General features: G+C 31.4%; 5 protein-coding genes across 9 annotated transcripts in view; 4 read left to right on the top strand and 1 right to left on the bottom strand.

The window, feature by feature from the left end:
• The window catches only part of LOC106108757 (V-type proton ATPase subunit D), a 4,025-nt gene extending 2,666 nt beyond the window's left edge, over positions 1-1,359 (bottom strand). Inside the window, exons 1-4 of the mRNA XM_013290017.1 lie at positions 1,136-1,359; positions 930-1,047; positions 644-791; positions 28-243 (exon numbers count right to left, since the gene is read on the bottom strand). Of these exons, the coding sequence (XP_013145471.1) occupies positions 28-243; positions 644-791; positions 930-1,047; positions 1,136-1,176 (523 nt within the window). The 5' untranslated portion in view covers positions 1,177-1,359. The remainder of the gene's footprint in view (positions 1-27; positions 244-643; positions 792-929; positions 1,048-1,135) is intronic.
• A 413-nt stretch (positions 1,360-1,772) lies between these two features.
• On the top strand, positions 1,773-4,250 carry LOC106108781 (myoneurin-like). Of its 4 annotated transcripts, none has more exons than XM_013290046.1 (5): positions 1,773-1,894; positions 2,023-2,147; positions 2,230-2,630; positions 2,866-3,305; positions 3,817-4,250. In XM_013290046.1, exons 3-5 carry the CDS (start codon positions 2,323-2,325, stop codon positions 4,050-4,052), a joined length of 984 nt encoding a protein of 327 aa, XP_013145500.1. In that variant the 5' UTR covers positions 1,773-1,894; positions 2,023-2,147; positions 2,230-2,322; the 3' UTR covers positions 4,053-4,250. The 4 variants fall into 4 exon arrangements, with proteins under 4 accessions (XP_013145500.1, XP_013145504.1, XP_013145503.1 ...); XM_013290050.1 differs by having other exon boundaries at positions 2,016-2,147; XM_013290049.1 differs by having other exon boundaries at positions 2,012-2,147.
• Positions 4,251-4,497: 247 nt separating this feature from the next.
• On the top strand, positions 4,498-6,828 carry LOC106108782 (zinc finger protein 117-like). 2 transcript variants are annotated; one of them, XM_013290052.1, is made up of 4 exons: positions 4,498-4,727; positions 4,800-5,179; positions 5,598-6,046; positions 6,448-6,828. In XM_013290052.1, exons 1-4 carry the CDS (start codon positions 4,599-4,601, stop codon positions 6,681-6,683), a joined length of 1,194 nt encoding a protein of 397 aa, XP_013145506.1. In that variant the 5' UTR covers positions 4,498-4,598; the 3' UTR covers positions 6,684-6,828. The 2 variants fall into 2 exon arrangements, with proteins under 2 accessions (XP_013145506.1, XP_013145505.1); XM_013290051.1 differs by having other exon boundaries at positions 4,500-4,727; positions 4,800-5,182.
• Positions 6,829-7,401: 573 nt separating this feature from the next.
• On the top strand, positions 7,402-9,036 carry LOC106108783. Its single transcript, XM_013290053.1, has 3 exons — positions 7,402-7,668; positions 7,962-8,135; positions 8,720-9,036. Exons 1-3 carry the CDS (start codon positions 7,545-7,547, stop codon positions 8,875-8,877), a joined length of 456 nt encoding a protein of 151 aa, XP_013145507.1. The 5' UTR covers positions 7,402-7,544; the 3' UTR covers positions 8,878-9,036.
• A 2,456-nt stretch (positions 9,037-11,492) lies between these two features.
• Positions 11,493-12,618, top strand: part of LOC106108934 — a gene marked incomplete at its 3' end in the record, with an annotated part of 18,953 nt that continues 17,827 nt past the window's right edge. The window contains 1 exon segment of the mRNA XM_013290296.1: positions 11,493-11,719.

The raw sequence follows: 12,618 nt of genomic DNA, 5'->3' as shown, positions 1-12,618 counted from the left end.
TAATAAGATTTTCTACAGATAACTTACCATGCTCGATAGCATTGACACGTCTGTTGGTAATCTTAATGACCTCATCAAGAGTAACAAATGATGTCTGCAAGGAAGCGAGCTCGACAAGCAGCTTCACAGCACTCTGGAAGTTCTTCTTCAGCTTGGACAGCTGCTGCCCGCCTCTGGCAAGACCCGCCAACTCATATGTATCGGAGCCATCCTGGTATGACTCGAAAATCGGCAGTGTAACACCTAAAATTGTATGTTGTTTAATATTATACACAAGGTAATGTTTATACAAAAATTTAAGTTAATGTTCATTTTACTATGAAGCCTTGTAAAACAGATTAGATTATATGAATGTTAATTTTGATATGTTAAGAAATAAAAACAATAAGAGCCTATGACAAAATTCATATTTAAATACAGATATTACAATAATTCAATATTTTATTTTAAAAAAGGGCCTATGAGCTGCAGGAACACCAAGATGATCAATGGTGCCCAAGGACCTCTGCAACACCAGAGGAACTACAGATTTGTTGTCAGCCTTTGAGGAAATGGTAGGATGAAGTATGCAGTTTTTTCGCATGTAAAAAAAGGTAACTAACTAATGAAAACCAGACTTTTATGTTTAATACATAATGTTTACCTGCAACATTGTCCTTCTTGGAGCGAATCTTAATCTGAGCTTTGGTGACATTTTGTAGCACAACCTGGTTGAAGTCTCCTGTTGTGAACTTGGCTTCAGCAAGAGAGAACGCAGCCTCCTTCATTACTTCACCCATAAGGGTTTTAGTCTGAAAGTAAAACAATACAGAACTTTGTTAGTATCTAATTTAAGAATTTTATATTATCATATTGTTTAAAATCAAAAACTGCGTAACTAGTAAGAAATAGATGCATTTGGTTGACATAAACTTATAGTTTTTACGTACCTCAATAATTTTGCTCAATATCAAACGAAATCTGACTTGTAGAGCATCAGCCTTCTTCTTCAGGAGACCATGGCCTTTCTGTGCTCCAGCCAATCGGCCCTTCATTAACATTTGAGCACTAAAACCAGAAAATACATTTTGGGATCATGGAACATTTTAATAACTGAGGTTTGTCCTATGTAACATTAAAAACATAAAATACTTACCCCCGGGAAGGGAAAATAGCTAATTTATCTTTTCCAGACATGGCGATTTAGTTAAATCTTAGCGTAAATCCTTTTTCAGGAATTTTACTCCCAATCCCTATCACCTGATGACAGAAAACGAATGTCGATAAAACTGTTGTCTATGTTTGGTCTTGTGATCAGGCTCAAGTACTAAGAATCTTGTAATGTTTGAACACTCAAATTTTAAAATGTTAAAATTTAGCGTACATCCCAATCAATAAAGAACTATAAAATTAGGTCAGAATTTTAGAATTAATAAAATATAACTGGGTAAATTCATGAAGTATAAAGAACGAATCAATAATTCCCACTTGTCAGATGTCTATGGTTTCCTTTCCAGTGACAGGTAGGCACTGACTTCTAAAAATGGACAGGCTTCTAAATATGCATAACGATATTTTTCATTTGTGGTGGTTGTGGTATTACGCGGTGAAGAGTTTTCGAACTATTAATAGACTTAGATTTTACTTTCAAGAACAATTAACAACAAAAGGTGCATTTAAGTCAGAACTATGCAGAAGGTATCATTTTCGAAAATAGCCTATCTAGTTATATCTACGCAGGCAGATCAAATTGATTAAATGTCAATTTGACAAATTCAAATTAACAAATTAAAATTGTCAATATTGTTGTTGTGATTGTGAATACTGGAAAACTAAAATCGCATGAAAGAATTTTGATTACATTGTATTAGGTTCCGCCCGCTACTCCTGTTTGCGGGATTAGATAAAAACAAAAGTAAGTAACATATGTGTTCTTCCAGATCTATGGCTTTCATCAAGATCCGTTCAGCCGTTTAGGCTACATACTCTAACAAACATTCATTCATTTAAACTTTCCCATATGTAATATTAGTAAGATTTCAGTTAAATATGGAAAATAAATCGAATACTAAAATGCGTAGAATTTGCTTAGAAGATGGAGCCTTGTATTCAATTTTTGATAATTATGACCATAACATCCAATATCTGATTTCAACTTGCATGTTAACGTGAGTTTATTTTATTTATAGTAATGCATTATATTAGTTACTTTTTATTTGACATAATATTGATTTAATCGCATATTTTTAGATAACTGTAGAAATATACTTAGAAAGATATACTTCAAGCATCAAACATGTAAAAATTGCAACAAAGCTTTAGACATACTTTACGATTTCATAAATGAATTTAAATAGAGTAGCAAGACAAGAAAAGTTACTTGATATTAAAATCGAAAACAACACAAAGGGTAATAATAACTCACATATTGATACAACTATAAAAGTGGAGTCTTCAAATCTTCAGGATGTAGATAATATAAAAACATCAGTAACAACACAATCTAAGACTAGAAAAAAGAGTAAAAGAAAAAAAGTTATAAAAAAAGTGTGTAAGAAACAACTGAAAACATATTGTGGTGGAGAAAAAATAAGTAAAATAGCATCTTCGATTTTGGAGGGAGAATTCACATGGAATGGAGAACAATGGTGGTAATGTTCATTTTCTCACAGATAATAAATATGCACTTACCTCACAACCTCACTTATATTTGAATACTGAAAGAAATCTTAAATCTTTTGCATAATAAACATCACTTAATCTGACAGACATCAAAATTTTAATGGATTAAATGGCCTTAACTTTTAAGACAAATTTCCTTTTATTACTCAACTGTAAGAATCATTTATAATTTAATATTCTATATTTAAATCTTTTGCATTTCAGTTTAAATAAAAACAAAACTGCTCAAACTCATAAAACTAATAAAAAACTGGTGACAGGAAAAAAACCATCCAAGGAACAAGAAACACAAGGTCCTAAACTTTGTGATCTCTGCGGAGAAGTGGTTGAACATGAATTTAAACTAATTGCACACAAGAAAAGGGTCCATTACAGCATTCCTGTTAAGTGCCCCCACTGTTCACTGACTTGTTCCTCCCAATATTACTTAAAATGTCATATTGAAAGAAAACATAGGGATAACAAGAACTATCAATGCAGTACTTGTGGCATAAGATTTGCATTCATTAAGGATTTACAAGTGCATATTAAATATGTCCATGAGAAAAAATATAGAAGACAAGTATTATTAACTTGTAACATATGTGATAAAGCTTATAAGTGTATGCAATCACTTACAATACATAAGCGATCAGCTCATACAGGTAATCTTCATCATCATCCACTTGCCCTTATCCCTTACAGAGGGTCGTCACAGTATGTGCTGCTCTTCCATACTCTATCAGCTGTCATATCTGAGTCCACTCCTTTATTAAGCATATCATCTTTCATACAATCCATCCATACTTTCTTCGGTCTTCCTCTACGTTTGTAGCCATCCACATTCAATCCTAACACTTTCTGGTTTATAGCCCCCTCATTTTGTTGCATAACATGTCCAGGTAATCTTACCAATGTTATAAATGCTAGTTTGGATGGATTGATGTTTCATAGAGCTTGTAGCTTATAGTGCTGAATGGATCTTGATAAAATTTAACTTAATAGAACATAGTCTGGAAGTAGTTTTTTTTTAATTCCACATATGGAGTCTCAGGCGAAACCTAGTTTTTAATAAAGTAACTGAAATATTTAATTTGACTATCGAGACTTTTCTTGCATTTTGGTAATCCAAATCATAGCAAAATAGATATTTTTAAGATAATTTGTGGTTTTCAGGGGAGCGACCAGATGTATGTTCAGTTTGTGGTGCCGGTTTCTACCACGCCGTCTACTTGAAGGAGCATATGAGAGTCCATACAGGAGAAACTCCATACAAATGTCCCATTTGTGACCGAGGTTACACTCAGCGAGGGAATATGAGAAATCACCTTCGGAGCCACAAGAAGTCTGAGTTGGATGCTGATACATTAAGCCAAATAAGGCCAATATTTCTTAAATTTCTTGCAGCCTAAATAGAATTATAATTATGTAATATTTATTAAATACTGTTGATGATTTTTAATTATTTTGTATTGTTGATTTTTAGTCTATTTAGTTTTCACATAAAAATGTCATAAAAAGTTTGACAAGAGCCAAGTTCACGGATCACTTCAAGCGATGAATTACTAAAAATAGTCTTTTGTTAAGTATTTATATTATTTTTGTGTTAATTAAACTGTTTTAATGTTATGTTCCAATTTGTTACAGTAATATGTTTTAAAAAAAATAAAACATTTGAAATTGCTGTTCAAGTTTTTAATTTGCAAAAGACCCAAATCAATAAAAAGTTCTTAAAATACACAATATATACAAGTATTGAAAATATTAAAGAAGTTTAATAATACTTAAAATAGAAAGCTGACAAGTTATTCATATTTCTAATAAAACGCAATAGAAGTCAACGTCATGTAAGTGCTGTCTAAGTGACATTGACAGTTGGCTGAGGCTGAGTCTGTCAGTCTTGTGTAGTGTTTTTGTAATGCTAAAAATCTTATTGGTGTATACATTTTATAACCAAGATGAGTTATTACGATAAAAGGTGTAGAATTTGCCTTCAAGATGAAGCTTCTTATCCAATATTTGAAAAAGTTGAGGATTTAAAAAACAATAACATCCAATCAAAGATTTCAACTTGTTTGCACGTTAACGTATGTTTATCGTAATAAAGGCATAAGTTACTTTTTATTTGATATAATATTAATTTATTCACTTATTTCCAGATAGAAGATGTAGAAGGATATCCGCGTCAAATATGTAATAATTGCAATGAAACTTTAGATGTTCTTTGCAATTTCATAAATGTATTTAAACAGAGTTGCAAAACCTTAGAAACTAAGTTAATTCATATTAAAATAGAGAACGCCTCGAGTAATTATGATTCAGATTTTGGTCCAGAAATTAGTATTAAGGAGGAATCCCCCGATCTTAAAGATTTGGATGATAAAACATTACCAACAAAAGTTAATTCCATACATAGTAGATGTAAAGAAAAAAAAGTAGTAAAAAAGGTGTTACCCAAGAAACAAATTGACAAGGAAAAAATAAATACTGTAGCATCATCTATTCTAGAAGGAGAATTTACATGGAGTGGTGAACAATGGTGGTAAAATTGTTTTTGCTTTTTATAATTGCTTTGCAATTAATATTTTAACTTTGACTGTTTGGATGGATATTTGTTAGAGTAAAGAACCGAAATGGCCGAATGGATCTCAATGAAATATGGCACAGATGTAGAACATAGTCTTTAAGAATACAGGCTACTCTTGATCCTGTAAATAGGTCTTGTTCCAGAGGGATAGTCACTTTTTTCACATTTACTTGATAATTCTACAACAATTCAACATATCTTATTAAAATTTGGCACAGAAATAAAACAAGTTGTGAAGTAACACATGGTTCATCCCTGTAAAATGTTCCTAGACATTGTTTTATGTATTTTGTAAAAAAAATTAGATTATCATAATATCAAATCCTGGATTGTACAATTTGAGTGAATTAATATAACTTTTCTTTTTCAGTCTGAATAAAAAAGAATCTACTCAAACTGCTATTCAGCAAACTGAAAAGAAAATACACCAAGTAAAAAAGAAACAAGTGCCAAAGGGAAAGAAACAACCACCACCAAAGCTGTGTGATTTGTGCGGAGAGGTGTTTGAACAGGACAAACTAGTGTCACATATGAAAAGGGTTCATTTGAACAGTCCTGCTAAATGCCCCGTCTGCGCACGCATCTGTTGCTCCCAATATTACTTAAATCGTCACATACAGAGAAGACACCAAGATAATAAGAAGTATCCATGCAAATCTTGTGAAAAATCATTTGCATTTATTGGTGAATTACGGAGCCATATAAAATATGTTCATGAGAAAATAAGAAAAACACCTCAAATATTCCCTTGTGATATGTGTGAAAGAACTTTTAAATGTTTGCAATCTCTCACAATTCATAGGCGATCCGTTCATACAGGTAATTATAAGTGTTAGTGTTACCATAGTCCAGCCAATGTTAGACCCTATTTTATATAGTTAACATAGTTATATATAGTTAACCTATTTTATATAGTTAACAATAAACAAACAAAAGGTCAACTTATTTGGATATGAAAAAGTTTGTATCTATTGATTTAAATTATTAATTACTTTTGACACTATTATTTTGCCAATACATATATGTATATGTAAAAAAAAATGTATATGTATGCAATATTGGAACAAGTAAAGATTCCTGAAAGTATTGTATTTGAGTTGCTATAATGAAAAATCAACATTTAAGATTTTCATTTGTCTGTTAGTTTACAATAAAAATTAAATATTGATGATTGGTTGATAATGACTGTCAAAGATTAAGTCATAATTTACACTTTTCAGGAGAGCGACCTGAAAAATGTTCAGTCTGTGGTGCTGGTTTTTACCATGTTGTTTATCTGAGAGAACACATGAGACTTCACACCGGAGAAACTCCATACAAATGTCCCATTTGTGATCGAGGTTACGCTCAGCGAGGGAATATGAGAAGTCACCTTCGGATCCACAGGAAATCAGAGTTGGATGCTGCTACATTAAGTAAAATAAAACCTAGACTTCTTAGATTTCTTAAAGCTTAGCCACAAACATTAGGATTTTTTGTATAGTTTTAATTGTGATTGATTGGTTATTGGTGCTAGCAATTTTTCAGATTATACAAAAACAATTTTTTTTTTAAGTGTTACGTACTAAAAGACGACAGTTATAAAATAAATAAGTTTATTATTGTTAAGCTAAATACTCATTATATATTTCAAATTGTTGTGTTCATTTATAAGTTATAAACTTAAAATTACTGCAATAAATGTATAATATTTAAACTTTTCTAATTACAGAAAAAAAATCGTATGTAAAACTTGAACGGTAATTTTAATGTTTAATAAATAAAAAATATCTGAAATATTCTTTTACTGAATTCTATAAATGGACGGCCTATAAACTGTATAGTATTTTGTGTCAACTTGATTTCTGCCATTTTCGCGGTGATGATTGCGGTTGATCACGGTCAAGTCTTCGAACGAATAACAGTACTAAACTTCATTTATACATCATCAAAAAGCCTATCACTTCCTCAAAGGCTGGCAACGCATCTGTAGTTTCTTTAGTGTTGCGGATATCCATGGGCGGCGTTGACCACCTCTGTGTTCCCGCCGCTCGTTTGCCCCTTTTATTGTATAAAGAAAAAGGAGCATTTAAATCGCAATGAAGGAATGCTGTCATTTCTAAACAATCGCCTATCTATTATAAATATCTATGACCGACGACAAATGTTTTCTCTTCAATAACTGTCACTGTCAAACTGTCAATTGACAAATGTCATCTCATTGGATTTACTTGGTGGCGTAAATGATTGTTATTTGTTTATTTTCCTGCTGGTATAAATATTTATAATTCAAATCGCATGTGAAGTTCATTTATAAGTTAGCTATTCGCGATTCAAGATGTTACGTACAAAGATTTACATAGCTATTAGCACTTTAGGCTCAATCTTAGGTATTGCAGCTTTTATATGTTTTTGTCTAGTTTACGCCAACGTAGAGGCTGGAATGTGGGCATTGTTGTCCGGTAAGTAAAATCAGTGTTAATATTCTAATAATTAAAATAGATGTGTAAAAATTTAATGTATTAGCGATTGAATTTACAATAACAGCTGACGGTGTTTTAGTGGATGATATAGATTACCCTACAAGCTTATGTGAAATTTGCTGTATGTAATATGTAGGTCAGATATTGTGACATAAGTTGATCCATTCAACAAATCTGTATAAGAAGATGCTAAATTGAATTTTTATGTCTTAAAAACAATGTATCAAGATTTTCTGTAATTAAAACTACAAGGTTACGACATTTGATTTCAGGTATACATGCATGTTTAACCCTTGTTTTGCACTGTCATTATCTGAAGGAGTCTTTGCATGTTAACTTCTCAAGGAAAGCTTTGCAATATCTCGGAGATTTTGGAATTGTCGGCTTTGTATCTGGATTAGCTCTGACATTATTTTACACATTCTTGGAATTCTATTATAAACAAGGTATCATTGTTCTCCTTTATTATTTTTTTATTGAAATTCCTTAATTTAATAAGATTTAGATGTTGTACTATCTTGCAGTGCGCTGCACACTGCACCACAATATTTGAACACTTATATAGACGGGTGAAAGGTTATTTGTTTCAACCCCCATTTTAGGCGATATTAACTCATATGTTATTCAGCAAATTTTCAATGTGAAATAAATAAAGAAGTATGCAGAATTATAGTAATTTTAACCTTTAACTGGTCTGAAAATCTTTCAATTGGATTTGGTTTTATGTTTTTTTTTCTTTCAAATGAAATATTAAATGGCTATCCAGAACATGTAACCTAATGACGCTTAAAACAAATAGCTTTTCACCCATCAATATTATTTCATATCATTTGGAATCTTTATTTCAAGTCTGGTTACTAAAATCTTTTCTAAAAGACTTTTATACAATGTTATAGTGATATATGTTTATACTTTATAACTGCATAAGAATAGATAATTTATTAATTACATATGTGATAAGGAAATTTTAATTGCTAGTGTTATTTATCTGTAATATTGGGTCAATGTTTTCATTGAAATGTGTTTTCAGGTGTCATTCCAGTTCAGACGAGTATCGTAATCCGTTTGATATGGTCGTTTGCGATGATGAAATGGGGTCTAACTCTCTATTTGTTCACTAAGAAATATTTACGTACATACAATGATCACCAACTATTCTCCGAGAATCCTAATATTGAAGAAACATAAATCTATAGTCGGTTTGACTCCTATCACTTGTATTACATGATTTCGTCCCTTTCACTCTCTTTTGACAAAACGAAGACAACATAAGTATTGGCAGTGGAGTTTTACGGTTAGCTAAAATATTTGTGATTGAACCTGAATTATATTAAGTTTAAATAGTTATGTATTTTTGTTTTATCTTACATATTTAGTTAATATTAGTTATGGGTATCTCAACTAAAATTGATGACCTGCAGATCAGCTCAGTTTGAAGCAAATAAGTGAACGGATTCACTCAGTTTTGAGTTGCAAATTTGGCTCCTTGAATTTTATAGTTATAGTACTTTGTTGAGCCATGACATGTCAATTTAGTAGTTGAGTTGTAGCTCAATAGTTCAAGTCATGATCTGAACTTCAGAATCAGTCCGCAGCCGATTATTTAAGTCCAGTTACTATCCTACAAGTCATTAAACTAAATTTTGTTTTTAAAATTTTAGACTTTGTGAATGTAAGTATTTTATTTTATTTAAGCTTAATTTAAAAAGTAAATAAGCAATTGATTTTAACAACATTTTTATTAATTAATTTGCACTAATTTAGATAATTAAAAAAAAAGATATTCTAATGTAGCTCATCCAAAATGTTAATTAATTGTTTTTGTCGTTTTTTTATTTAAAAAGATGTGTTTAATATTTTTTTTTAAAAATGTAATAAAACTGCATCTTGCATGATTCAATTATTTAAATGGGAATGTAGAAAATTATGATAATCTTTTTCGTTCATAAACATACGTGCTATGAGGGTTATCTTTTATTTTATTTTATTTGGTAACTAGTTAAAGGCACTGACTGATATTTCCTGCGAGTATTAAGAATATTGAATGTTTAGAAACTTTAGAAATTTTAGGTGTGGTCCAATTTAGTATTGCTTAATGCTTGTTAGTTTTACAGGGATATTTTTAATTACCTTGATCTCCGGCTTTTACAGCAAGTTATTTTTTTCAAACAAATGTAACGTAACTTTAAAAATTTCACTGAATTTGTCGAAAAAAATGTAAAGAAAAAGAGAAAAATCAAATGTCTAACGCTTAGGCTGATCGTGCCTCTCTTGTTTGTTCCGCGCTCTTGCTTGCACGCTCATGTGGTGTTTCCTACGTGAAGTCGGTGTTGATCGATTTATATAAGCAAAAAATTACAACACAAGTTTTTAGACAGTGGAAACCGACGGTTATAAGTATTACGTGTAGGCATTTTTATACTGTTTTCAAATAAAAGATTTTATTATTCAGGGTTGATGTATTAAATGATTGTGTTAGGTATTAGACTTTTCAAATGACATATGTATTCTCTATCGTGTTTTACGTAGACCAAAATATATGTATTGTTTATACAATGTTTTTTTTATTTACAATAAGCCTATAATGTGCCCGTCTATGTCAGCTACCTTTCAGTGAACACAGTGAAAACAGACGTTTCAATTCCCCCTTATGGTGAAAGATGGCGAGGAACTTGATACTTCACAAGTAAGTTTAGCTAGAGTGGGTTCATAGAAACCAGTAATATGTATTGGATTTATAAAAAAAAGCTTGGGAATCTTTTGTTGGAACAAAACGTACGACCTATTATTAGAAAGTCTATTTCTCAATACATCCAACATTATTGATTTTAATGATGTTTTTAAAAAAAATTATTGCGCTATAACAAAGTCGTATCTCTGTTTTTGTTTTGAAGCAATAATTATCTTTATAGGTTTTCGTTATCAAGAAAAATATTATATTGTTTATCAATTAAACCTTATATTAATTTTAGGCATTTGATACGCAATTACACAAATGAATAAGTATGTTTAATTCGTATGGACGCGCTTCATTTTTTACGCCTAGTTTACGCCTAACATAGTCTTTAGGGGGCAATTTTATTAGTCCACAACTAGTTCGTTATACAGCATTCGGGAAGTCCTCGCACACGTGCTAACGACTAATGGAAATGATCGCAAGCGTCATACGGGGATTCAATTGAAGAGTACAATATGCGGTAGAGAAAAGTAAGGATATGGTCAAATGACGGGCCCTAATGACCTATGAAAACGGTTGTATCATGCGGGAGCTATGGCAAGCGTGGACAGGAAATCTCTCGCACCGCACTGCGAGTGCTAACGCGACTAAGTAGAGTGGACCCTTAGATTACTTTTGCTGAATTAAATAAATACACATGAATTAAAAAAAAATAGGGTAATAGTTAAAATGAATGGCAGCTTTGATTCAGTATTCTTTATCCTAACAAAACTTACCGCCCTAGCTTTCGTAATATAACAGGAGTGATTTTATTGTAGGTCAATTTAGAAAGTAACAATTAGGACGACAAAAGCTTGCGAGAAATCTAGTTAAACCAGATGGAACCCTATAAATTGGGTTGAATAAAATTGAAGACATTGTTTACGTACATTTCTACATCATTCTATTGCAGAAAAATTATGTCCTAAAAATGTACCCTTAGAAGATTGCTTAAAGTGTTTTATTATCTACGTTCTTATCTTTTTAACCATTAAAATATGGTCTTAAAATGAAGGTTAATCTGATTTACACGCAATCCGTGTGCGCAAACGCATCCCGTTAATGCGGGCAGGTGGCAGAAACATTTGCGGCCGAGGTGGTGGGCTTCGAAGTTTGAATTGTAAGAAAACATTCAGTTGATAGGCGAGTGCGTGCCGCGATACACGGGGCCGCTTTCCCGTCATCTAACGTCAAACTAACGCGCGATTGTCTATGGTTTTTAAAAAACAAATGGTGTTTGTAAAGGTTTTAATTATGTTTTGTTTTAAGTTATGTTTACGTGAAGAAAATTAATTTCATTTGTTTGCTGGAGAGGTAAGTTACAGCTTGTTTGTTATGTTACACTAAGTTACTGAGAGAACGTTCACTTTAAACTCTCACCGTTGAAATTATTACAGTTATTAAACGTCATATTAAATACTGTTTCGTTTTAACCGTTTAATAAAATATTTTTAAAGTAATATGATACTTTAAAACCAAAATTAGTTGAAATTTCAAGCAAATTAATATTTGGAAAATAACGATTTTAATTTACTGATTTTTAATAATTTAATGAAAACAAATTCTTTTACAAACCTCCATTACAGAACGCAACTTTATAAAAGTTGCCATTGTAAATTATCTAGTAACTGCAAAAGCTTCATTAGTTCTCATATTTAGAATCAAACAGGTAATAAAACAAAGGTAATGAAGATGTAACTAGCCTCAATTATATTATTTGAACATAGGAGCAAAAATAATTAAAAGTTCAAAAAATGTCATACATGGCTACATACATGCGTATGCGCGTTTGTTTGTAACTGAGATGAATTGCCGTAGAAAGTGACGTACTTTTTTGCATGTCAACTATAGTCTGAATAATAAGTTAATATTACGGTTCATTACATTTTATTCAGCTCTTCCTAAAGTCTGTCGAAACTGCACTTAAAATTCTATTATTATTTTTATTAATTTGTATGTCTAACTGGCTTTCGCCCGCGACTCCGTCCGCGTGGAATTACAAAAAACAATAGTGAGTAGCCTATGTGTTCTTCCAAGCCTCTACATCAACACAAAATTTCATCGATATCCGTTCAGCCGTTTAGGCTACAAACTCTAACAAACATCTATCCATCCATCCATATAAACTTTCACATTTATAATATTAGTATTATAAAAAGATGTAATTATAAATTAAATTTCCACGTGTAACTTAAACAAAAATCGTTTCTACA

This window comes from Papilio polytes, unplaced genomic scaffold (assembly GCF_000836215.1).
Source record: "Papilio polytes unplaced genomic scaffold, Ppol_1.0 DF821400.1, whole genome shotgun sequence".
Lineage (NCBI taxonomy): Eukaryota > Metazoa > Arthropoda > Insecta > Lepidoptera > Papilionidae > Papilio > Papilio polytes.
Note: the sequence above shows the minus strand (reverse complement) of the source record. Positions and strands in the feature narration are given on the sequence as shown.